The 26927-nt window shown below is 46.0% G+C and overlaps 1 protein-coding gene across 4 annotated transcripts in view; it reads left to right on the plus strand.

Annotated features, from left to right (window-relative positions):
- The window catches only part of NHSL1 (NHS like 1), a 263927-nt gene that overhangs the window by 115949 nt on the left and 121051 nt on the right, over positions 1-26927 (plus strand). The window contains exon 1 of one of the 4 annotated variants that reach the window (XM_075339827.1): positions 4431-5237. The exons of 2 other annotated variants lie outside the window; for them this stretch is intronic. In XM_075339827.1, coding sequence (XP_075195942.1) covers positions 5033-5237 — 205 coding nt within the window. In that variant the 5' untranslated portion in view covers positions 4431-5032. Of the gene's footprint in view, positions 1-4430; positions 5238-26927 lie in introns of those variants that run through there. One more of the 4 variants, XM_075339829.1, reaches the window with a different exon arrangement.

Below are 26927 nucleotides of genomic sequence, written 5' to 3' on the forward strand. Positions count from 1 at the left end.
AGTGTAAGATCTTCAGCGTTGTTTCATGAAGATATAATAAAATATTTACAAAAATTGTGAGAGGTGTACTCACTTTTGTGATATACTGTATATGTAGTATTGGTATACGTTTATTTTTAATGTCTATATTAAAATGTTTTACATGTCGACTAAGGTGACTTTACTGTTTTCCCATGTGTGAAGTTTCTATCTTGAGAACAAGTAAGGACTGGCCTGTCAGCTGTCATAGAATATCCAAACATAGTGTACTGTCCTATAGAGCAGTGCTGAGTCTACTCCATTGTGTAGTGTTAGGAATGTGTGGCATGTCACCTGTCACATCCGCCATGTGTAACTTTCTTTACAGGTGTTACAACTCATCATTGATAATGTACCTAATGTAGCCATGCAGGAAAGGAACAGTTCAGTGAAGAAGAAGCATGAAGTTTTGATAGTTTGTCTATATCTACAGTATTATATATGTATACACTCACAAGCAAAAGGGTAACAATGCTGTGAACCTTTGATTTTCAGGCTCCATATCTCACCATCCACTACAGCTTTGAGGGTGAAACTATAATCATCTTGGCTATCTCACACATAAATTTGACTTGAAATTATTTAGCAATTGATTAGTTATGCAGATTCTTGTCATGTCACTGCATTGTTATGGTTTTGCTCCTAAAAGTCTAAATTCAATATTTTTATTCTTTTGTTAGTGTTTTGTAAATCCACCTTTGGCTTTCAACACTGCCTGAATCCTGTGCATGATCAGATTCAAGCATGTCTTGACCAAATTTTGATCCCATGTCTCTTCCACATGTTTCCAATAATACTGGTTTTCTTCAATTCTATCTACAAGTGTTCAATTGGGTTGAGGTCTGAAGACTGTGGGGGCCAATCTAGCACCTCTACTTCATTGTCATTGAACCATTACTTCGCCAATCTCGACATTGGGTCATTGTCCTGCTGGAATGCTATCTCATCCTTTTCATACCCATAATACTTGAGTGTACAAAGTAACTTGTCTTGTAGGATACTCACATATAGCTCAGCATTGAGACCACCATCGATCCTGGTCAAGTATCCAAAGCCTTTTGCTGTGAAACAGCTCAATATCATCACACTTCCTCCACCGAACTTGACAGTTCCTTAAATTTCTCAATCTGTTAGCCCCTTTTTCCCTTGTTTCCTCCAGACTCATTGGGACCCATCATAGCCTATTCTATTGACTTTCATCTCATCACTCCAAATCACCTGTTTCCAGTCTTTTACAGTCCACTTTTTGAACCTCCTTGCAAACTCAAGCCAACGCTTTTATGACGATATTGAAGTCAAGGCTTCTTCACTTTTTTACCGGCCAGCATTCCAGACTTGTGTAATATGCGTCTCACGATGTTTGCATGGACATCTGTGATCTCACTATTACAAAGCATACAAGCTACCTCCACTGCCGTGTTTGTCGCACCAGAACTGATGAACCGACTTGAGAACCTGAGAACCTTGTGATGAGCCGACTTGTTGACTCCAATATTTAGCCTGGATGTCAACCTCTTGGCTTCTGATGACTGGATGGATGGACTTCATTTTGTATTCTTCCAACTGTCATGGCACTCCACTCACATGATGCAGATCAGCAATTTTCTTGATTGAGAGACCGCTATCGATGAGCTGGATGATTCGGTTTCTCTTGTCTTGGGAAGTCTTCATGGCTGCTCCTCAATTCGAACCAGTAACCATTTGCATGAGAATCATAATAACACCCTGAGCTATTAGTGAATGTGAGAAAAGGTTGTAACTTGTAGTATACAGGAAGAAAAAAAACATTTTTAAACACTAGGAGCAAAACAGTAACAATGCAGTGACATGACATAAAATCTGTATAACTAATAATGTGCAAAATAGTTGCAAGTAAAATTTATGTATGAGATAGCCAAGATGATTGTCTATAAAATTAAGGTAGTCTTACATTGAAAGCTGTAATGGATGGTGAGCTATGGAGCCTGAAAGTCAAAAGTTTGTTTTTGTTCATGGCTGATACGTTTTTTTTAACTAATAACATCAGCAAATTATACAGCCTAGAAATACAATACATATACATATAACAGGTGCACCAATTTATAGATTTATCCCTATAGGTTCACTTTTAACGTGTACTTGACACAGGAGAGGGCTTCCTGGGTTAGCACATAAGCAGTACTTTGTGTGAAGGGAGCCGGTTGACCACTTATTCCAATGAGTAATTCAGTCCCCTTTGGTGTATAAATCAGCTGTGATAGAGAAGGGGGTTGGCATAGCTATTAAGAGGAACCAGTCAGCCAGTTACGAATGGAACACAGCGAGACAACATGATTAAAAGTAGAGCGAGGCGTCAGACAAGGCTGCACCCTGTCTCCATTTTTTTTAATTTATAAGCAGAAGCTGTCTTCAGGAAGGCTGCACTCGCTGAGAAAGAAGAAGAAATCAAAATTGCTGGACAAGTCATCAACAATCTTAAATACGCAGCTGATAAAACATTGATAGCAACAAGCATAGATGGAACGAAGGACTTACTACGAATTGTCAAGATGGAAACCTCGGTCATGGGACTTCTACTCAATACAAAGGAGACAAAGATATCAACTACTGCCAGGTATGACCAGGATACAATTGAGATGGATGGCGACGAACTAGAAGTTGTAAAAGACTTCAACCTATTTGGATCATTGATCACTGAAGATGTAGCAACGACACCAGAAGTCAATAGGAAAACAGCTATGGGCGAATCAACAATGAAGTCACTGGACAAGGACTTTGAATTGAAGAAGATTTCACTGGTGATGAAGACACGGCAAGTACATAGTTTGGTCTTCTCTGTGGTAACATATGGGTGTGAAACCTGGATGATGAAGAAATAAGACAGAAGAAGAATCAACACCTTTGAAATATGGTGCTGGAGAAAGATGTTATCAATATCATGGATGGAAAGAAGAATAAACAAATCAATTTTAGAACAACTCAAGCTAGACATGTCACACGAAGCAAGGATCACCAAGCTACGACTTCTCTACTTTAGACACATCATACAAAGAGAGCAATCACTGGAGAGGGACATCATGGTCAGAAGAATAGAAGGAACAAGAAGAACAGGAAGACGATGATGCAGTCAACAAAACATGGAGAAGACCCTGGTAGACTTATCTTGGCTAGCACAAGATTGAGCCTCCCACAGATCATTTATCCGTTAAATCATCACAGTTCGTGATCGAGCTGAAGGCCATTAAAGAAAACAACAAAAAAACAATCAGCTAGCCCCCTACACACATAGCACTGTGGAAGCTCTCTCCTTTGTCAAGCACAATCAAAAATAAAGTTGATGTGACCCATGAACAGAACTAATAACCACACAACATGAAATCATATAACTTGCTATGTAAGCATATTCAAGGTTTTGTTTTTTTTTACCCGACAGTCTATATAATCAATGTAATTCAAGTCGTTAATCTTTTACAATCATTAGCTGATACTAATCATTCTACTGACACACATACTTGAGGATAATGATTGTAATGTGTATGGGAACTTTAGGCTGTGTGCCCACGATCAGTGCTTGCAGCGTTTTGAATGCAGCCTGCTTCAGCTGCGTCCAAAACGCTGCATTGTACAGTACAAGCATAGTGTACGGGATTTGTAGAAAACCCGTGCCCGCTGTGCTTGTTTTTTCCACAGCAAACACTGACCTGTGGAGCGTCTTTCCAGACCGCAGCATGTTAGTTGTTTGCTGCGGATTCGCATGAGTCCTCTGCAGGAAGAATACAAGTGAGAGACCGCAGCGCCCCCAAATCCTGATCGTGGGCACAAGCAGCTGCATTCTCCTGCAGAGGAGACTCGCGGCTCCGCAGGTCATAACCCGCTGCAGTGAGTCCTGATCGTGGGCAAGTACCCTAATTGTAGGATTTTATAACAGACTGCGGTGTGACTCAACCTAGAGACCATATTTTCTGATGATGTATAATATTTCAGCACTTTTTTGCTTTATATTACACTAGAACAATTGCTTGTATTCTGTTACTAGGCAATAATGCTGCTATTACAGTATTGAACTATGGATTTCTTAACAACACAGATAAGCAAGTGTCGGATAGTATAGAGAGTAGACCTAATATGCAATAGTTTGCTACTTTCTGGACTTTGTATGACACTAGTGTCAATATTAGCCACAATGTGACTTGGTAAACAATACGACACAGGGCTGGATTAGAAACAATAGTGCTACAAAAAAATTGCTTTTCAAACACACTGAAAGCGGTGTGGTGTGTGTGTGTGGTTCAGCGCTTGTACTTTTGCATATTGCTATAAGTGAGAGCAGGGAATATGATGCAGAGTCCTGCTTGTGCCACTGTTGTGCTATGGGACTAACCAGGGAGTGGTCTGTTCTGTGTGCTGTCAATCCCTGTGGGGAAATCACTGAGATCACTTCACACTACAGGGAAAACACACTCCTATCAGCTCTGGCTGGCTAAATGCTCTGGGCAGAATATCTCACCTACCTGACTAAAGTTAGAAGCAGAAAGCTAAATCACAGCCTGCCTGGGAGACTGCTGCAGCACTGCTGAATCACAGATCTGCATTGACGTGGACTGTGAAATTTCCGCAAATGCCTTATCTATACAAGCTGGATTTCTCCTAGAAGCAGGTGAGGTTTCAGCTGAAAGAACAACTTTTTGCCAATATGAAGACTGCTGGGTTGTGTCATGTAGAAGGCAGGTAAAGCTGTGCTGCATTGTATTTCTTGCTACTGGACTAGGAGGGATTGTCACCTTAGGAAAAGCGACAGGACCAGGAGAGGTTGCCACCATAGGCAAACCCACTGGATTAGAAGATCTTGTCACCATAGGAAAAGAATCCTTAAAGGTTTGGCCATGTCTTACTTAAGAAAGTAACAGAATATATATCTCTTTCATTCCAACTTGAAATGTTGACTTCTAGACATTTGGATGTTTTTCTAAGACGACCACAATTCAAAGACTTGGCATAGTTTTCTCTGTGAATTGGCACAACACCTGCAGAAAGCATGAGAAAGGAGGCCGGTTCGGGAAGTTTTAGGGCCAAGAGGAACTCGCAGGGATCCCCGTCTACAGCTGTGAGCTGGTTAAACTTCTCCTCCTTGTCTCGGAGAACGAAAAAGTTATTTCGTAGTGATGGAGAGCTTTCTTCAGGAAGGTGGAAGGCAGAGGATGATCCTGAATCTTGGGAATTTCAAAGGCGCAGTAAAAAAGGTAATACGATTTCATTGAAATTATTTGTGCTTGTTTGGGGGTATTAAGGCAGCTTTAACGGCGTTCTTTGAAATTTTTATTTCCCCATAGACTGGAGACAAAATAACAAATGCAGCTCTATTCACCCTCCTCAGGTCCAACACTGTCTCTCCTCCGCAGTCTCGGTCTTTGTTGACAGTCCACTGTGGAGTTTAGTATTGTTTGTTGTTTTCTACATCTGCAATCCAATGGGGAAATAAAAAATCTTGGACAACCCCTTTAAATATTATCTTTTATTCAGCTCCATTAAAGTGGACCTCCTGTTCCAGTAAAGAGTGGGACCCTGATCAGTTGGCCAGTGGTTTATAGTTTAAGCTGGTGTTTGTCATTATGTTATCCATGGACCATTGGCTAAATGTGGTGAAAAAAGAAGAAGCTTGGTCTACTAATGATGTGCAGATCTATGGCTGACCTAAAGCTGTTGGTGTATCTGTAATACCTGCAGACTGCTTTGCCTTGTGTGGTTCATTCATCCTCTACTGCTGTAGGACATTTTTGGCTTTTCAATGATAATGTTTGGTTTAGTCATCGTAGATGATTGAATTATGAACTGTGTCCATTTATCACGTATGCTCAAAAGGAGAAGTAAATCCATCCTACTTCATCCATTTTCCATCTACATGATCCTACTCTATTTCTCCCTTCTATTTCCACTCTTCCTGTATGGATAATAATGTTAGTTCTGAAGGCCGCCTTATATAGAAACAACATGGAGGTACTATGTGTTTGTCGATTTGTGGGATTTATACAATGATTTATAAGAATATCGTATCAGAGCTCTATTGATATGTTTCCTTTTCGGGGAGGATGTTATTTGATTTTATTTTTATTAATTACCAAGGGAAATGGTTTGTAAAATATTAAATACCTGTTAAGATATATCATATATCAAGCAGCGGCGAAAAAAATAAATAAAAATAGAACTTTCACAGATGGATGAGTATTGGAAAGTGTTCTTTTAATTAATCCTTGTAGAAACCCAAATGGAAATGCCTGAAAACAGAAAATGAAACAAATGACAATGAAGTAACTCCATTCCAAGTCCATACAGAAAGTAGTAGTGTGTGTTCATTGACCAGTGAGTCAGGCTATGTTGTGCTTCATTTCCCTATCGCAGTACTTTTTGTCCTTTTTTATGGGATTGTAAAACATATTCAACTATTGAAATAAAGTAGTGGGGCACTTCCTTTTTGGCACTATGTTTCTGTGACCAAGGTTTTTGATAAGAGTTGTGTACAGCAACAACTGTGTGTGATCTCATTGTGTTGGTATGTGTGTCCACAACAGGTCCGTAGGGGTCAAACCTGTTATTTTCTGACATTTTGAGTGTCTAAAATGGTCCCTGATTGATAGGCACTGCACTGATATAAAAGCTCCTCTTTCAATACTCTATTAAGTGATTGCATTAGGAGAAATTTTGTAATATATAATTATTTTACCTTTATAAGCAGGAGCCATCAGCAGAAATACAGGTGCTGATTATGTGACATAACAAAATACATAAAAATGAGCATCATTCTGTAGGGGGTCTCCTATGCTTTCCTGGGTCACTTGTTAAAATACCATGGCCCTCAATGGTGGATCTCACTTTAAGTAAGCCTTGAAGGGTCATTAACATCTCTAAGATCTTATCCCAATATGTAGCAGGTGTAATAATAAGAATATTACAAATATAGTATAGTTCTGATTAGCTACATTGCTGAACTCATGTACAGTTTAGGTATCCATCGTTACATCCACTCCAGTAATGAAAGTTCATTACGAAGTTTGTTGCTCGTGGTTGTACCCATGGATACCTAAAGGCTGCTTTACACACAATGATATTGCTAGCGATCTCGTTAGCGATGTGACACGCCAGATCGTAGATACGATTTGCCGAGATCGCACATAGGTCGTTTTTGTAGCGCTGATCACAAAACGGCCTATGTGCGATCTCGGCAAATCGTATCTACGATATGGCGTGTCACATCGCTAACGAGATCGCTAGCAATATCGTTGTGTGTAAAGCAGCCTTAAGATGCAATGTCCTGCACATGAGGAAAGAGACATGGCTATATAAGGAGAACTATAATACATTTCTAACTGGAGGTGTTTTGTAATATTATTATTATAACGCCTACTACATATTGGGATAGGATCTTGGAGATGGGAATACCCTGCAAAATCCCTAAATAGTGCATACTAATGTCAACTAAGATGTTGCGGTCCATTAAAACTACTAGAACTATCCTATTTTTATATATATATATATATATATATATAAAAAAATATATATATATATATATATATATATATATATATATAATCTCAAATAAAGTGTATATCAGATATACATTGAGGACTTAGTTATTCATTTCATCTAAATGCAATTATATTGACAAACTTTTAGTTCTTTTAAACAATTTTTTTAGCTCTACTGGCTAACACGGTACAAAGCTATATTTTACTTGTATTGACAAATTTGAGAGATATTATATCAGTAATAGATTTTATCATCTAGCATCATCTCCCCATGTTTCATATCATGTGAGTGATTGCTCCACCTTGCACCTGTGAAGTCTCCATCATTATTTGGCCTCTGTCACACGTTCGCACCTCCGGTACGTGTTTGCCAGTTTTCTCACGTACCGGAGACACGTACACACGTGGACCTAGGTATTCCTAATGAATTGGACACACATAAGTATTTTGGAACGGAACGTGTGTCCGTTCCGTACTTACGTGTGTCCGTGTGTTTCTCACGCTGACATGTCCGTTTTTCTCCGGCATCACGGGTGTCACACGGCCCGCACCCGTACCACACGGATGTAGTGTGGATGCGGTCCCGTGTGACACACACCGGAGAAAACTCACGTGTCAAAGAAAAAAATAACAAATCTTTACTCACCTTCTCCAGCCCTTTTGTCTCTGCCGCTGCTGTCACTTGCTGCCGACCGCCGCTCATTATGCTCATTTAATATTCACTTCACTGCGGCCGGAAGCAGCAGCAGCGGGGAGTTGGCAGGGCTGGAGACCGAAGATCAGTACCCTGGACAGCAGGAAGGACCACGTGAGTATGCAAATTACCAGTTCTCCGCGTGTTATCGCGGATAGCACACGTAGAACACACGTGGTCCGCTCGTACCGGAGACACGTACTTACCAAACACAACACGCAGGGAAAATACGTGTCTCGCGGCACGTGCGTGATTTTTACGTATGTGTGGCAGAGGCCTTAATGGGTTTGGCTGCATTCTGTCAGTGCATTAGATTCCTTGGCCCGGGCTGACTCGATCAGTTGTCCTCTTGTTGCTGTAAGTATATTAAAATATATGGGGGAGCTCAAACTCCTCTTTTTGTTGCTTTTTTGTCAGTAATAGATTTAGTAGAGTTCACAGGACCGAGGCTAGTGGGCACATCAGTGATCTATGACCATCGCGCAAGAGGCCTGCGAACCACCTCCTTGCTTATGGCCTTCCTGGCTCCTCTTTTGTTAAGACAGCCTTACGTGATTCCAGGATGGCTAAGCAAAAGAAGAGCCATGGATGCTGGCAGGTAGAAATCACTTATCGGGCTTCCATCCAAACGCCACGGACTACTGCTGTGGCTGATGGACCGGGTCCTGCGACTTGTTACCATTTCTAATCAGTGATCATGAAATATGACCAACCCGGGTCAAGACAACACCTGAAGCAGTTGTACCAGTTTCCTAAGCGGGGGATCACACTTTATCCAGGCAGATCAACTGGTTACTATGCTTCTAGTGCATGTTACTATGTAAGCACACTGATTGCCAGATACAGTGTGTCCAGAGTAAATAAATAGCACATGGTCTTGGTTGCATACACTTTAACCCCACAGCTGATCAAGCCGACTATTTTTACCATTATGACTCTCAAAAAAGCTCAGATTTAACATCTGCTGAAGTCCAGTCTTGTAAAGAAAAGTAAACAGACAGCTCTAAGGCCCCTTTCACACGTCAGTGTTTCTGGTACGTTTGTGCTTTTTTTTAAACGTACCAGAATCACTGACATACGCAGACCCATTATAATGAATGGGTCTGCTCACACGTCAGTGATTTTTCACTGAACGTGTCTCCGTGCAGCGTACCCGCGTGTGCGTGATTGCTGCATGGAGACACGTCTATTTTTTTCTGGCATCACTGATGTTCCACGGACCACGCAGTGCTGTGGTCCGTGAAACACGTGCCAGAAAAAAACGTGCTTTTAAAATAAAAAACATTTTAACTCACCCAGCGTCCAGCGATGTCCTCTGCAGCCCGTGCAGCTTGCTGCTTCTGAGCCGGCTGATTACTGTCGCGCATATTCATTATGCGCGACACAGCCGACCCGGAAGCAGCTGCTGCAGGGGTCACCGCCGGCCGGATGCTGCATCACGGGAGCGATCAGCACCATGGACAGCGGGAGTGGGCGCAGGTGAGTGAATCTCTAAGTGCAATCACGGGCCACGGAGAACGGAGCTCGGATTGCACTTAGACAACCCACGTGTGCCGTGATTTTCGGCACACGCAGGGACATGTGCGTGTTTTACACGCCAGTGAAAAACGTCTGTGTTTTTCACTGACGTGTGAAACGGGCCTAAGTGATAGTTACAATGCACTTAATCGTTAAGTGTTAGGAGTCTAGAAGCTGGTCACACTGCCTGCAGCGGACACGTGCAAACATTTAGTATACGAGAAGACATAGGGCCCGCTTCGTTATTGCATTTGCACTTTTGTTTGTTTAGTTTTTTCTTTATGCTTATTTTTCACTTGCACCTTATTCTTCTTGCGCTCCCTTAGGCCTCTGCCACACTCACGTGAATTTCACGCACGTGCCGAGAGACACGTATTTTCCCTGCGTGTTGCGTGCAGGTAAGTACGTGTCTCTGGTACGTGCGTGACACGTGTGTTCTACGTGTGCTATCCGCGATAGCACACGTAGAATCAGTAATTATTATACTCACCTGGTCCTCCCTGCTGTCCGCGCTGCTGTCCGTGGTGCTGATCCTCGGTCTCCAGCCCTCCCGTCTCCCCGCTGCTGCTGCTGCCAGGCAGTGAAGTGAATATTCTATGAGATTAATGAGCGGCGGTCGGCAGCAAGAGGCAGCAGCTGCAGAGACAGGAGGGCTGGAGAAGGTGAGTTAATGTTTTTTATTTTTTTTCCCTGACATGTGTGTTTACTCCGGCGCGTGTCACACGGGACCGCATCCACACTACACCCGTGTGGTACGGGTGCGGGCCGTGTGACACCCGTGCTGCCGGAGAAAACACTGACATGTCAGCGCTTTGAAAATCGCACACACGTACAAACGCACACGGACACACGTTCCGTGTGGTTTTACGTGTGTGTGCCTGCTACCATAGGGTAGCATTGCTGTACATGTCTCCGTGCCGCCGGTACGTGTAAAAAATGCCAAACACGTGCCGGAGGCACGGATGTGTGGCAGAGGCCTTACATAGTTACATAGTTACTTAGGTTGAAAAAAGACCTAGGTCCATCTAGTTCAACCTTCCTCCACCAGTTCTACATTTGGTCACTAAGTCATTTATAACCAACAATGTTTTGTGTACTGAGGAAATCATCCAGCCCTTTTTTAAAAGCTGTTATAGTATCTGCCATTACTACCTCTTGTGGTAGTGTATTCCACAGTCTGACCGCTCTAACTGTAAAGAACCCTTTCCTATTTAGCTGCCGGAATCGCTTTTCTTCCACTCGCAGTGAGTTCCCCCTGGTCCTTAGTATTGTCTTTGAAAGGAATAATTCATGTGCCAGTCCTTTATATTGACCACACATGTATTTATACATATAAATGAGATCTCCTCTGAAACGTCTTTTTTCTAAGCTAAACATATCTAACTTTTTCAACCTGCCATCATATGGGAGGCCTTCCATTCCTTGTAGTAATCTAGTTGCCCATCTTTGAACTGACTCTAACTTAAATTAATTAAATTAAACCTTTTTTTAAAGCCTATTTTATTGGGGTTTTTTTTGTGTTTGTTATTATGGGCAGGGTTTGGGCTTTCCACATGTTTTCAGCTGACTAATTAATTGTGACTTTGTAATAAGTTCCAAAATTTATGTGCAACTTTACTCCAGTCTCGCCTGGAGTGATTGTATGTGTGCCTGTAATTTTTTTTGCAAATACAGCAGAACTTGTGACTTTTTGAACTCAAAAAACCTTAAAGACAAAAATAAAGTGCAGTTATTAATTTGCGGAAGATTCATGAATCATGAGCTTCATCTTGATGAATCTAAAATAGAATAGAGAAATGCTCCAGTCCTAGTTCCACCTGTTCAGCATGGAAATGAAGTGCACGGAGCCGCCAAGGTCAAGGCTTCAATGAAGTGAAATAGAAAAAAAATCCAGATTTCCAGCACCCAAAATCCAGGTTAATAAATATATTTGACGTGTAAGAGACATGCACAAACACCGACGCTTTTGTAAGTCGAAACGCGTCGGTGTTTGTGACTAGCAGTAGTTTATCTAGTAGCTGGTGTCTCTTACACTTCAAATAAATTTATTAACAAGGAATTTGGACGCTTGAGATCTGGATTTTTTTCTATCTTGATGAATTTGGTGCAAAAAAAAGTCAACAGATACCACAAAGCAAAAAAAGAGTGGCTGAGACTGCTGGATCTTGGTAGGGTGAATATAGGACAGGTTTTTTTTTTTACAACAAACTGCGCTTGGGGGCACAACTTTTCCAGAAAATGTAAAATCCCTTTAACATAGGCCGATGCTAGCTATATGGGGACAAATGGTTGGTAATGTAATCGTCTGGTCCCCATATGACGATTTTGAGGCACACATAAAGGATCCAATCAGTCTACCAACTAGCATTTTGCTCCCTCATCAGCCTATTTAGACAGGTCAACGATTAGGAAATATCGTTCTTATGAAAGCTCATTTGTCTGATTCTCTACATGTACACAAGCACTGCCATTTTTCATTCTTGTATCACAGTACAAAATGCAGATGTTGCTTGCCATAATCTTACAATTTCCTTTGCCATGAAGATTAAAAATGACTGAGCTTTTTAAGCCCACTGCTTTTAAAGAATGACTTCCCAATGTTAGTAAAATCTGGACACAATAATACAAATAAAACGTTGAATCTGTTAATGGCACAACTTAAAAAAGGAACAAATCCAAACATTCAATTTTTTCTAAATACATTGTAATTTGCTAAACATAGCATCTCTGAGGTCTCCAAAACCGCTCATGGTGAACCTCGCTAGGCTTTGCCTCGCTGACTTGGATGAGTCTGCGTATGTGGCTTTCAACTGTTGGCAACTGTATAAAGACAAGTTCTGCAAAGGCTTTCCACTTCAGTCACCCTTAAAAATGGGGATGAATAATAGGCGCTGCATAGTGAAATTCATCAAATTCAATGTTTAAGGGGAAAAGGTGCTGCTCTTTACAGCTATTATTAAAGTCTTAAAGGAAAAAAATGGAAGTGTCAATGTAAAAAGGAATGCTTATAACCAGGACAAGAATCATGGTGACCAGGACAAGGATCATGGTGACCAGGACAAGGATCATGGTGACCAGGACAAGGATCATAGTGACCAGGACAAGGATCATGGTGACCAGGACAAGGATCATAGTGACCAGGACAAGGATCATAGTGACCAGGACAAGGATCATAGTGACCAAGACAAGGATCATGGTGACCAAGACAAGGATCATAGTGACCAGAACAAGGATCATAGTGACCAGGACCATGGTGACCAGGACAAGGATCATAGTGACCAGGACAAGGGTCATAGTGACCAGGACCATGGTGACCAGGACAAGGATCATAGTGACCAGGACAAGAATCATAGTGACCAGGACAAGGATCATGGTGACCAGAACAAGGATCATGGTGACAAGGACAAGGGCCATAGTGACAAAGACGAGGGTCATAGTGACCAGGACAAGGATCATGGTGACAAGGACAAGGGCCATAGTGACAAAGACGAGGGTCATAGTGACCAGGACAAGGCTCATGGTTACCAGGACAAGGATCATGGTTACCAGGACAAGGATCATGGTGACAGATCTGGTGGTGTGATCCTGAGAGGGCCAAGGTGTAATACACTGGATCTCTGCTGGAAAACATGTAGTTGGAGTTGTGCATTGACACTTTTGATGAAAAACCTAACACAATATTAGAGGGGAACACCAATACTATGCTTATAGGTTACAAATGATTGAGTTTATATTTCGTAGCATGACTATGTCCCAAAGATATGTCTTTTTTGGGCATTGCGTAAAATCCATGTCTTCTCATAGTGCACTTCAAAGGCACAAGTCATAGGGGATGTGTATATACATAACATGCAAAGCAGAAGGCTTCGGCCATTTGTTTGCTCTCCTGAGCTAATTTGCACCATGTGTATTTTAAAAATGATCTGTTCCTAGTCGCTTGTACCTTTCCACTTGACATATAGTAATTACAGAGCATTCTCCATGCAAATACTAGGCAGGCTAGACATGTCTGTAAATGATTGCACCAAGGTTAACAGTGGTAGATAGGTGTGTCAGTGTGTAATACTCTGCTGATAACACTTTATAGAGAGGATATGTGAAGCGAGTTGATTTAGTGTACACTACACAGCATATCTTGGCATCATAAGTAGCAGTGCCTGGTGGAGGGATGGTATATAATACTGGGGTGGGAAGAGGGGCTGCATGTCTATATATTGCACAATCTATAGTGCTGTGTGGGAGAGACATGGTATATAGTCTGTTCACTCCATGCTTCTTATAAGTTATTATTTTGAGATTTTTTTCTCAGAAAAGATTTAAGTGTAGATTTTTCTGTTAATATTCAAAACAGTAATCCAGTAAAGAAACTTTTGTCTTGTATACAGGTGGCTGACTGGCTGGGAAAAACCAAAAAGGATACATCAGGACACATTACAAAATTAAAGAGGTGGTCCATTACTAGGACAACCCCTTCTGATTCCACATGTTTCCCTCAGGTAAAATAAAAAAGGTTATATTCAACCTCCCCTTTCCGATGCTGTTCCGGCGGTGCTGGTGTTTGCACTCCCAGGGCTCACATGACGTTGGGAAATCACGTGAGCCCCAGGTCCAATCACTGCCAGCTTCCGTCTCTCCTCCTTCGATGAGTAAAAAGCTGTGGAGAAGAAGCGCAATAGGGTTTTACCCCAATAACACACGGGGTAGAGACAGGGAGCAGTAATACTCACCAAGTGAAGTTGTGAAAGTCACAACTACTATGCAGGCATGGAAAGTTTTGATCAAGGCAGCAGCAACCCAGACGGCAGATAACAGAGAACAATAGAGGAAAATAGGGTTTATTTGAGCCGTGCCAATGATCACTTCTCAGGTATTCAGATTAATGGATCTTTATTTTGCACAGGTCTACGCGTTTCTGGAGTCTCAGCTCCCTTCCTCAGGACCATCAGGCATAAGAACACATCAAATCTACCATAATGGAGACTAACACAGTATAAATACATTTGATGACATCACAGGACCGCCCCTAACAAAAAAAAAAAAAAAAAAAAAAAAAGGCGGGAAAGGGTGCATTGCAGTGAAGCATGATGCAATACAAGTAACTTCATGAAGGATGTGAAAAATAAAATCAATTATAGTGGCGATAACACATATCTCAGATCGTGAAATAATGAAATTACTCAAAACATAAAAACACCAAAAATAATAGATCTATGTGTGATCATGATTATCTCTCAAAAAATATACATATGTATGTGCAGGGAGGACATGAAATGAGCCTAGAACTCACTTAGACATGTCAGTGCTGGAAAACCCGGGAATATAGGATAGATCAGTGAGAGCATGAGACCACGCAGCCAACAAGGCAATTACTGTTGCTGGGTGATGGAAGAAAAGAAACAGTCAAAATGCCCTGAATCCGTGAAAAAAATATATAAGAGAAAAAAATCCATAGCCTAGGTTCCAGATGGAAAAAAGTCCAAGGATCTCCCCTGCTGATGAGGTTGGCTCCAAGAATAAGTTCACTGCCCACTTTTTGACTACCTTCAGCTGTGATGGGGACACTATCAAAAGCATCTTAAGGAAACATTGGAACATACTCCACAATGATCCATATTTGAAAGAGGTTCTACCTACCCACCCAGGGATCACGTACCGAAGGGCCTCTAGCCTAAAAAACCAATTGGCCCCCAGCAGGCTTAGGGACTTTTCTATTCCCTCCATTACAAATAAACCTATGGGTTCCTATAAATGTATATTTTTTGAGAGATAATCATGATCACACATAGATCTATTATTTTTGGTGTTTTTATGTTTTGAGTAATTTCATTATTTCACGATCTGAGATATGTGTTATCGCCACTATAATTGATTTTATTTTTCACATCCTTCATGAAGTTACTTGTATTGCATCATGCTTCACTGCAATGCACCCTTTCCCGCCTTTTTTTTTTTTTTTTTTTTTTTTTTTTTGTTAGGGGCGGTCCTGTGATGTCATCAAATGTATTTATACTGTGTTAGTCTCCATTATGGTAGATTTGATGTGTTCTTATGCCTGATGGTCCTGAGGAAGGGAGCTGAGACTCCAGAAACGCGTAGACCTGTGCAAAATAAAGATCCATTAATCTGAATACCTGAGAAGTGATCATTGGCGCGGCTCAAATAAACCCTATTTTCCTCTATTGTTCTCTGTCTCTCCTCCTTCGGGCGCAGGAACAATCAAAAGGAAGTGAGCGGCAGCCGTAGAGCTTACTTCCAGTTGATTAACTCATTTGCCCGAAGGCGGGAAGCCAGAAGCCAGTGGTCATTAGACATGGGACTCGCGTGATGTCACGTCATGTTAGCCCCAGGAGTGCAAGCACCAGCACCGCCGGAACAGGGGCACTGACAAGGTGAGGTGAGTATAGGCTTTTTTATTTTACCCTGGGGAAAACGTGGAATCAGAAGGGGTGGTCCTAGTAGGGGACAGCCCTTTAAAGGAAAGCTATCATCAGTAAATGACCTGTTGTTTAAATCAAGTGTTTGTATTTTTCAGATTTTTTTTAAAAAAGAAAAAAATTAGTAATATTGCAATTTTCGCAATGGCCACCGGAGATTTTTAGACTCATACATTCTGGAAGAGTTTACAGTAGTTTCTTTATCTTAAAAGGCAGGACTACAAGACAAGTAACACCTCTATACATAGCTAATAACACAGGATCCACCAATCACAACAGTTGATGTCACAGCTGACCCAAGGGGCCCCCCTTTACCAGATAGTGATCTTAGCACACGCTTATTAGAAGCTTCAACACAAAAGATTGGCTCGGAATCAATGCTGCTAATGTCCATGTGTTGTTGCCTGAAACAGGAAAGATAAAGTATTAAAAAAAAGCCCCGGTGGCTAGTGTGAAAATTGTAGATTTCTATTTTTTACTTGTAATACAGATTATGATATAAAAAAAGGGTAAAATTAACATAATATATACATTTAACACAAAAACCTGATAGAGACAATAGGTCATTTTCTGATGAGAATTAAGAAGCTTTGTCCACTTTGGACAACTTTTTGTTAGAAGGGTCTCCTGAGGATAGATGTGCTCCTCTTTAGCCTTTCAGCGGAGTGTGACGCATGTTTTCAACCATGCACCAATTAAAGTAGGCGCCCAAGAGGAATGACTTAGCAGGTGCAGCAAGTTAGCCTATGTTAAAGGAGCCTATCCTGTACCAAAAGAAAAGGCCAAGGGCTGTACGACTAATAGCAGTGCACATTAGGGGGTATCCAGACAAATACAATACATGGACACTACAGAAATGGCTCTGAGATCTTCTATAGCACTTATTTATGACATGAACACACTTTATTACTTAATATTGGACTTTGTATTAATCCTGGTTTTGGTACATAGCTTTCATACATGCATGCTCTTTGTTACACTACATAATTGCACTTCATGCTGAGGGGCACTTCTATATTTTCTTGAGATGGCCGGGGGCCTTTGTGTATAGGAGGCAGTGGGTAACTCTGCCCACTTCTGGTGAGCCAGTTCTATCTTTGTATGTAGTACAATGGTGCTTTTTATGTTTTTTTTTCTGTTTTTGTTTTATCCATTTGTGTTTCGTGTACTTTGCATTGAAGCTTTAATGAAGGAAGCACTGGCGAGAAATGGTTCATTTACTAAACCTAAGTCCGGGTGTTGTGTAATGTAAGTGCAATAAAATAGTAACCTCTTACAGATTGCCGTTTCCGGCACTGTTCCGCTACTCTTCTGGCTCATGTGGCTGAAATCCGAAGTCGTCGGAGTACACCAAGGTTCTGTGTGTGAACTGGATATGACTTATACTATGGCGCATCGTACAGAAGTGGCATGTACCTGAAACGACCACGCAACCATACAGTGATTGAATCAGCGCTCATTTGCTTCTGTTTATATGGAGCTATCAGAGCCAGTATGTGCTGGCTAGTAATGATCGAGGACTAAAATGCTTGCATACTCGTTACTCAAATCGAGCAGGTCGGACGCTCGGACGGGCTCGGTTCGAGTAATGAGTGTAGTGGAAGTCAATGGGAAACTGGGAGACTTTTCCCAGAGGACCCTGGCAGGAAAAATCGCTGAAATGCATGGAAACAGCGCTCAAATGAAATGGGAACAGCATCTCTGACTCCCAGGTCTCTACTGAAAACTAAATAGTTGTATCTCATTAGCAAGGCTATGGAACTAGCTAGACAGAACGACTCCAGTAAAAAATGGTTCATATCTCGCAAGCCATATTTCCGATAAATATGGCAACCATAAAAATGGTGTCTCTGCATGCGGACGATGCCGGCACACCCTTTTTATGGGAGCAGGACATTGGGAAATGCCCCAGGCGTGATATCAGCCAATGGGGAACTGGCAGACAGGTCATGAGTCCCCTCGTTCTGTAGCTAAATTCATCCCCCGCGCTGGCTACCAGTACGTCACAATCGGGGGGTAACAAGTGGGGGTCACCCCTCCTTTATACCTCCCGACCGACAGACAGAGCACGTGACGCGCTCTCTAGCGCCCCTCTTATAGTCAGGCCAATTATGGAATTGCCCGACCATAAGCAAGGAGGCCGCTATACTACTTATGCCGATTATTGAAGGGTCCCCGGTGAGAGTAAGGTATATATTCCCCCGACCTCCGCGGGCGGAATATATAAAATCTCCCCGAATCTCACTGGCCTCCCCACAATAATCCTTGGCACAATTCGCTGCCACCAACCGATTTACGGTAACTATTAGCCGAACACACAGACGTGGGATTCAAGATCGAGATAACAGAACAGCCCAAGATTAATTATATAATTTAATCAGCCTAAAGCACACTAGAAACTACAATATATACAATAGGGAATCTACAGAATATACACATGTCAGAGTACAGTTACAATCAAAGCATGGGTTACAAACAGGCATACACAGTTCCAGCAGTTACCTTGTTGCGTCTGGCCACAGGGGGGCGCTGTAGACCAGGTTTCCAGGAACTCCCACAGATGTTTCCTACACGTGACCCCCAGCGAAAGAACACTGGAAAATGGCCGAAGTAGGGTTATCAACCTGGGCCAATCCAGGTCCCCTCCTACCTTCGTGACCTCACAGGGAGCACTGCTCCACCCCTGGCTTGAGTTATGGACAATATCCCAACATGGAATATGGGCCATAACTTTGCCTGGGAGCGTCGTAGGCGGACGCCAATGCTCTCATTGTGACAGCTATGAATTTAGCCACAGAACGAGGGGACTCATGACCTGTCTGCCAGTTCCCCATTGGCTGATATCACGCCTGGGGCATTTCCCAATGTCCTGCTCCCATAAAAAGGGTGTGCCGGCATCGTCCGCATGCGGAGACACCATTTTTATGGTTGCCATATTTATCGGAAATATGGCTTGCGAGATATGAACCATTTTTTACTGGAGTCGTTCTGTCTGGCTATTTCCATAGCCTTGCTAATGAGATACAACTCTTGTTACAGGGTGACGGCAGGGAGTCATCCTGTGTCCATTGTTCCCACACCACCTCATTTCCATATCACAGGACATGGCCATGGAGGTGTAAGTGGAACACTGAGAACAAGAAGGGAGGGGGCACTGCCAGGGAGTGATGAGGGATTATGACTGGAGTCATAATTCATCTTCATATCCCGGGATTTGCCTCACACCTCCCCCCTTTTGAGGGCGCTAGGGGGCAGCACACTCCGGTGTTCCCCCGTGCGCCCGTCCGCGACCTCTCCTTGTCGGGACAGCCCGTCTGCGTTACCGTGGTCACGGCCCCTTTTGTGGCGAATGGTGAAGTTGTATTGCTGGAGCGCAAGGCTCCATCGCAACAATCGCCCATTCGTCCCAGAGACGGTGTGCAACCAGCTGAGGGGATTGTGGTCCGTCTCCACGATGAAGTGGCGCCCGTATAGATAGGGTTGCAGACGCTGCAGGGCCCACACTATGGCCAGGCACTCCTTCTCCATCGTGGAATAGGCAACTTCCCTTGGTAACAGCTTCCTGCTCAGGTACAAGACTGGGTGCTCTTGGCTCGCAGAGTCCACCTGGCTGAGCACCGCACCGAGGCCGAAGTCACTGGCGTCGGTCTGTACTACAAACGGCCGCGTGAAGTCGGCTGCCTGTAGCACGGGCGGGCTGGACAGGGCGTCCTTTAGGGCCCGGAAGGCTGTCTCGCAGTCCATTGTCCAATCGACTGCAGAGGGCAGCTTCTTCTTGGTGAGGTCCGTCAAGGGCTTTGCCAGGCTACTATAGCATGGAACAAACCTCCTATAGTACCCAGCGGTCCCCAAGAAGGACATCACCTGCTTCTTGGTCCTGGGGGTGGGCCAGGATGCGATGGCTTCCACTTTCTCAGGCTCGGGCTTCAGTGTTCTCCCACCTACCCGGTGACCGAGGTACTGGACCTCGCTCATGGCCAGCTGACACTTTCCCGGCTTGATGGTCAAACCTGCCCGGTGGATCCGCCTGAGCACCTGTGCTAGATGCTCTAGGTGGTCCTCCCAGGTGGGACTGAAGACGGCAATGTCATCCAGGTACGCGGCCGCGTACCCTTCAAGTCCCTTGAGCAGGGTGTTGACCATCCGCTGGAAAGTGGCAGGGGCATTCCTCATCCCGAATGGCATCACCGTGGACTCGTACAGTCCAAATGGGGTAATAAAGGCAGAGCGTTCCCTGGCCTTGCGAGTCAGGGGGATCTGCCAATATCCCCGGCTCAGATCCATGATGGTCAGGTACTGAGCCCCGGCCAACTGATCGAGCAGGTCATCGATGCGTGGCATTGGGTACGCATCGGCGACCGTGACCGCATTGAGCCCCCTGTAGTCCACGCAGAACCGAGTGGTTCGGTCCTTCTTAGGGACGAGGACTACAGGCGAGGCCCAAGCGCTGTTGGATGCCTGGATCACCCCCAGCTTCAGCATCTCGTCAATCTCCTGGCGCATGTGTTGCTGCACCTCCAGGGAGACCCGATATGCTGAACGCCGGATCGGGGGATGATCCCCAGTGTCCACGTGATGGACAGCCAAGTCAGTCCTTCCGGGCTGGTTGGTAAACAACCCCCGGAAGGGGTGTAGGGTGGCCCACAGCTGGGACCGTTGGTCCTCCAAGAGCTGGTGGCCAACCTCCACATCCTCAATGGATCCGCCTGCCCTAACCTGGGCTAGCATATCCAAGAGGGTTTCCGCTTCTCCCTCCTCGGGCAGGTTGCACACGGGGAGCGCACATGCCTCCCGCTCATGATGTGCCTTCATCATGTTCACATGGAAGGGCTTCCGCCTTCCACGGGCAGGGTCCAGGGTGACCAGGTACGTCACAGGGTTGAGCTGCTGGTACACGAGGTATGGGCCTTCCCAGGCTGCCTGAAGCTTGTCCTGTGGTACGGGGACCAGTACCCACACCTCTTGACCCACTTGGTAGGTCCTCTCACAAGCGTTCTGGTCGTACCAACGCTTCTGATCGGCCTGGGCTTGAGCCATATTGTCGTGTACCAGTTGCGTCAAGGCCTGCATTTTGTCCCGGAAGCGCATGACATACTCGATAACCGACACTCCAGGGGTGGCCAAATCCCCTTCCCAAGCCTCTTTCACCAGAGCCAGGGGGCCCCGCACACGTCGCCCGTACAGGAGCTCAAACGGTGAGAATCCTGTTGAGGCCTGTGGAACCTCCCGGTAAGCAAATAACAGGTGTGGGAGATACCGCTCCCAGTCACGCCCATGGGAGTCGACCAACATCTTAAGCATCTGCTTTAAGGTGCCATTGAACCGCTCGCACAGGCCATTAGTCTGTGGATGGTACGGGCTGGCCACCAGATGTCGCACCTGGACCTGCTTACAGAGGGCCTCCATCAGCTGGGACATGAATTGGGTCCCCCGGTCAGTGAGCATTTCCTGGGGAAAACCCACTCGGGAGAAAATCTCCAGCAATGCGGTGGCCACCTTGTCAGCCCGAATGGACGACAAGGCCACTGCTTCTGGGTACCGGGTGGCATAGTCCACTACCGTCAGTATGAAGCGTTTCCCGGAGCTGCTGGGGATGGCCAGCGGGCCGACCAGATCCACAGCCACCCTCCTGAAAGGCTCATCGATGATTGGCAGAGATACTAGTGGGGCTTTGGGGTGTGGCTCCGCCTTCCCCACTCTCTGACAGGTTTCACACGAACGGCAGTAGGCAGCCACATCGGCCCCCATTTTTGGCCAGTAGAAATGCTGGTTTAACCTGGCCTTGGTCTTAGCGATCCCTAGGTGTCCGGCCATCGGAATCTCATGTGCGATCCGCAACAACTCCGTCCGGAACGGATAGGGTACCACCAACTGTCGGTCCCTGGGCCACGCCTCCGGTGAACCCTGCTGGACCGTGGCCCGGTACAGCCGTCCTTGGTCCCAGACCACTCGCTCCGGGTCCGAGTCCGAGGGAGGCTGTGCCGCCTGCTCCTTAAGAGCTTTCAGGCTGTCGTCAGCTTCTAACGCTGCCTGAAACCCCTGACTAGATGTGGCCAGAATCGACGAGACTGTCACATCTTCAGTCAGTACCCCGGGACCTGTGTCCTGGCCTCCACCTGACTCGGCTGCCACTTGGTCAGAAGGGGAAGAGCTATCGGACCTCCGGGAGGCCCCTTGGCTTCCAGCACTCCCACTGCGGGTGACAGCGGCCACAGCCGCTGCGACCGTGGGTCGTGCCTGCTCCTCCTCCGTTCCTGACCAAGTCGCCGGTTCAGGCAGACCTACCTGGCTTCCTGACACCCCGGTTGTGGGGGAACCATGCACCGAGATCTTACCTGGGAGCACTTCCGCTCCTGGACCGGCCCCAATCTCACCTGCCTGTTCCCCTCCTGCAGCAACAGAACCCCGCTGTGAAATCTCTGGGGACCCCACATTTGCTGTGGTAGCCCCCACCCCACACACTGGTCCTCCCCCTGCAGCACCCTGCTCTCTGCTTATCCCTGCAGAGGGCAACAGATCCCAGCTCACAGGCTGGTTACTTGTAGAGGCATTGTCACACCTTTCTCTGACCCCCTCCCCTGTCACAGCTGCAGCTGAGTGTGTGTCTATGGTGTCTATGCAAGCAGAAATATCAGAGTTCACTCCCTCCTCCCTTACATCATTCATAGATAACACATTAACATTGTCAGGAGTCATGTCAGTACGGGCTGAAGGTTCAGCCCTTGGGGGGGGCCCAAACTGGGAGGTTATCTGCCCCAAATCTGTCCCAAGTAGCACGTTTGCAGGGATCCGATCAGTTACCCCCACCTCCCTCACCCCCCTCCCTGCGCCCCAGTCCACATAAATGTCAGCAACAGGCAGCGCCGGGTCAGTGCCTCCAATCCCGGAGACAGCGAGGGTTTTTCCAGGGATCAAGTCTTGGGGGGACACCATCTCAGGCCGCACCAGAGTCACCTCCGAGGCGCTGTCTCGCAGTCCTATGGTCACAGACCGGCCGACGGTGACAGGTTGGAAGCTGTCCAGGGACCTACCACCACCCCCACCCACACAATACACCTTGGGCGGCCCTTGGGACGGGGACGGAGCCGGGGCCTTGGGACGCTGAGGGCACATGGCCTTGAAGTGTCCAGGTAGGTTGCACTGGTGGCACCGTCTTGGTTCTGCCACGGGCCTGGAGAGGGGAGTTGAGGGGGACACCCCCTGCAGTCTAGGGGCAGGTGGGGCAGTCGCAGAATTCATCTTACCCCCTCTCCAGGTGCTGCTGGTGGCCGCTCTCCTGGCCTCAGGGGCCCGGTTGTTGGTGTAGTCATCGGCAAGGGCAGCTGTAGCCGTGGACCCCTTTGGCTTCTGGTCTCGGATGAACTGGCGGAGATCCTCAGGGCAGTTCCACAAGAGTTGCTCCGTGATGAACAAGTCCAGGATCTCCGGTCCGGTGGAAAGCTGCAGGCCTTGGGTCCAGTGGTCGGCAGCTCGGGCAAGTGCCCGCCGGTGGTCAGCCCAGGAGTCCTTTGGTCCCTTCTGTAGGCTCCGGAACTTCTTGCGGTAGGACTCTGGAGTGAGGTTGTACTGTTGGATCAGGGCCCGCTTGATGGTGTCGTAGCCCTGATCTGCCTCAGCAGGCAAGTCCCCAAGGACATCCAGGGCCTTACCCCTTAAACGGGGGGTCAGGTATTTGGCCCACTGGTCCTTGTTCAGATGGTGCTGCAAGCAAGTCCGTTCAAAAGCAGTCAGGAAAGAGTCCAAGTCTCCATCCTTCTCCAGCACTGGGAAGTCCTCAACACGGACCTTTGGAAGTTTGGTGTTTTGAAGGTCACATGTGGCTGATGAGGGCCGGAGCTGAGCTAGCTGCAGCTGGTAGTCACGGTCTGCCTGTCGCTCTCGCTCTCGCTCTTCACGCGCTGCCTGCCGCTCTCGCTCCGCAGCCTCACGCTCTGCGTGCCGCTCTGCCCTGCGCTCTGCCAGGAGTTCCTTGTAGCCCTTCTGGTCTCCAGCCTGGAGAAGGGCCATAGCCATTTGAAGAAGGCTATCCGAGCCTCCCAGGCTCGGTGGAATGGCACGTGGTGATCTGCGGCACGCTGCGGAGCCTGGTGATTCACTGTCCCTTTCAGAGCGGAGGGCTGGCATCTGGCTCGTTGAGGAACCTTGGGTGAGCTCCTCCTCATCTTGTCCAGCAGTGCCAGGTTGCGCAATGTCCTCGGCAGAACGGTTTTCTGGCGTCGAGCTCCTGGAGGACTCGTGGGCAACCTCCTCATTGCTGTCCACAGCACCGTCCTCCCTCTCTTCGGCTCCTGCCTTAGCATTGGCCAGTTGCATAGCTCTGCTCCTGGTGCCATCAGCCATTCTTGCAGACTTTTGGTCACTGACACAGAACTGACACCTGATGCCTCCACACACCTTACAGTATCTGCACTCTGACACTCTAGTGTTGAGCTAGTCTGAAGACCCCAGCAGCCACAGCTGCTGCAGGCAGTCTTTAGTGTCTGGGAGTATGGGTCTCACACTCACACACACTATTATCTCGATCCCACCGCTATGCCACCAATATGTCACAAACCACCGGGGGGGTCACTCAGAAATCCCCCGCGCTGGCTACCAGTACGTCACAATCGGGGGGTAACAAGTGGGGGTCACCCCTCCTTTATACCTCCCGACCGACAGACAGAGCACGTGACGCGCTCTCTAGCGCCCCTCTTATAGTCAGGCCAATTATGGAATTGCCCGACCATAAGCAAGGAGGCCGCTATACTACTTATGCCGATTATTGAAGGGTCCCCGGTGAGAGTAAGGTATATATTCCCCCGACCTCCGCGGGCGGAATATATAAAATCTCCCCGAATCTCACTGGCCTCCCCACAATAATCCTTGGCACAATTCGCTGCCACCAACCGATTTACGGTAACTATTAGCCGAACACACAGACGTGGGATTCAAGATCGAGATAACAGAACAGCCCAAGATTAATTATATAATTTAATCAGCCTAAAGCACACTAGAAACTACAATATATACAATAGGGAATCTACAGAATATACACATGTCAGAGTACAGTTACAATCAAAGCATGGGTTACAAACAGGCATACACAGTTCCAGCAGTTACCTTGTTGCGTCTGGCCACAGGGGGGCGCTGTAGACCAGGTTTCCAGGAACTCCCACAGATGTTTCCTACACGTGACCCCCAGCGAAAGAACACTGGAAAATGGCCGAAGTAGGGTTATCAACCTGGGCCAATCCAGGTCCCCTCCTACCTTCGTGACCTCACAGGGAGCACTGCTCCACCCCTGGCTTGAGTTATGGACAATATCCCAACATGGAATATGGGCCATAACTTTGCCTGGGAGCGTCGTAGGCGGACGCCAATGCTCTCATTGTGACAGCTATGAATTTAGCCACAGAACGAGGGGACTCATGACCTGTCTGCCAGTTCCCCATTGGCTGATATCACGCCTGGGGCATTTCCCAATGTCCTGCTCCCATAAAAAGGGTGTGCCGGCATCGTCCGCATGCGGAGACACCATTTTTATGGTTGCCATATTTATCGGAAATATGGCTTGCGAGATATGAACCATTTTTTACTGGAGTCGTTCTGTCTGGCTATTTCCATAGCCTTGCTAATGAGATACAACTCTTGTTACAGGGTGACGGCAGGGAGTCATCCTGTGTCCATTGTTCCCACACCACCTCATTTCCATATCACAGGACATGGCCATGGAGGTGTAAGTGGAACACTGAGAACAAGAAGGGAGGGGGCACTGCCAGGGAGTGATGAGGGATTATGACTGGAGTCATAATTCATCTTCATATCCCGGGATTTGCCTCACAGTCGGAGTACACCAAGGTTCTGTGTGTGAACTGGATATGACTTATACTATGGCGCATCGTACAGAAGTGGCATGTACCTGAAACGACCACGCAACCATACAGTGATTGAATCAGCGCTCATTTGCTTCTGTTTATATGGAGCTATCAGAGCCAGTATGTGCTGGCTAGTAATGATCGAGGACTAAAATGCTTGCATACTCGTTACTCAAATCGAGCAGGTCGGACGCTCGGACGGGCTCGGTTCGAGTAATGAGTGTAGTGGAAGTCAATGGGAAACTGGGAGACTTTTCCCAGAGGACCCTGGCAGGAAAAATCGCTGAAATGCATGGAAACAGCGCTCAAATGAAATGGGAACAGCATCTCTGACTCCCAGGTCTCTACTGAAAACTAAATAAATAAAAAATAAAAACTGCTTGGGGTACCCCACAGTTTTGATAACCAGCCAGGGTAAAGCAGACGGCTGGGGACTAATATTATCAGGCTAGGAACATCCATGAATATTGGTAATTCCCATCCTAAAAATACCAGCTGCAGCAGCCCCAGTATTGTCACATCACATTAGATGCACCAATTCTGGTTCTTTACCTGGCTTTTTCCAAGTGCCCTGGTGCGGTGGAAATCGGGGTAATATTTTTGGGGGTTAATGTCAACTGTGTAATGTCAGCTGGCATCAAGCCCAGGGGTTAGTTTATTAGACACTATCATTGCAAACCCAGTAAGTAAAAATAAAAAAAAAAAAATTAATTTGAATAAAGACGACCCCACAGTATCCCTCGTTCACCAATTCATTATCAAAAATGTTCCCACAAAATTCTGTCATAGTCCACAATGCAGGAATGCAGCGGAGTGCAGCGTTGAGCCAGCAGCTCTGATGAGAGTTGTCTCACTACCAGGCACCTGTGAATAGCGCCATTCACAGACGCTAGAGCTGCATTCGTGGATC

This window comes from Anomaloglossus baeobatrachus, chromosome 3, assembly GCF_048569485.1.
Source record: "Anomaloglossus baeobatrachus isolate aAnoBae1 chromosome 3, aAnoBae1.hap1, whole genome shotgun sequence".
Lineage (NCBI taxonomy): Eukaryota > Metazoa > Chordata > Amphibia > Anura > Aromobatidae > Anomaloglossus > Anomaloglossus baeobatrachus.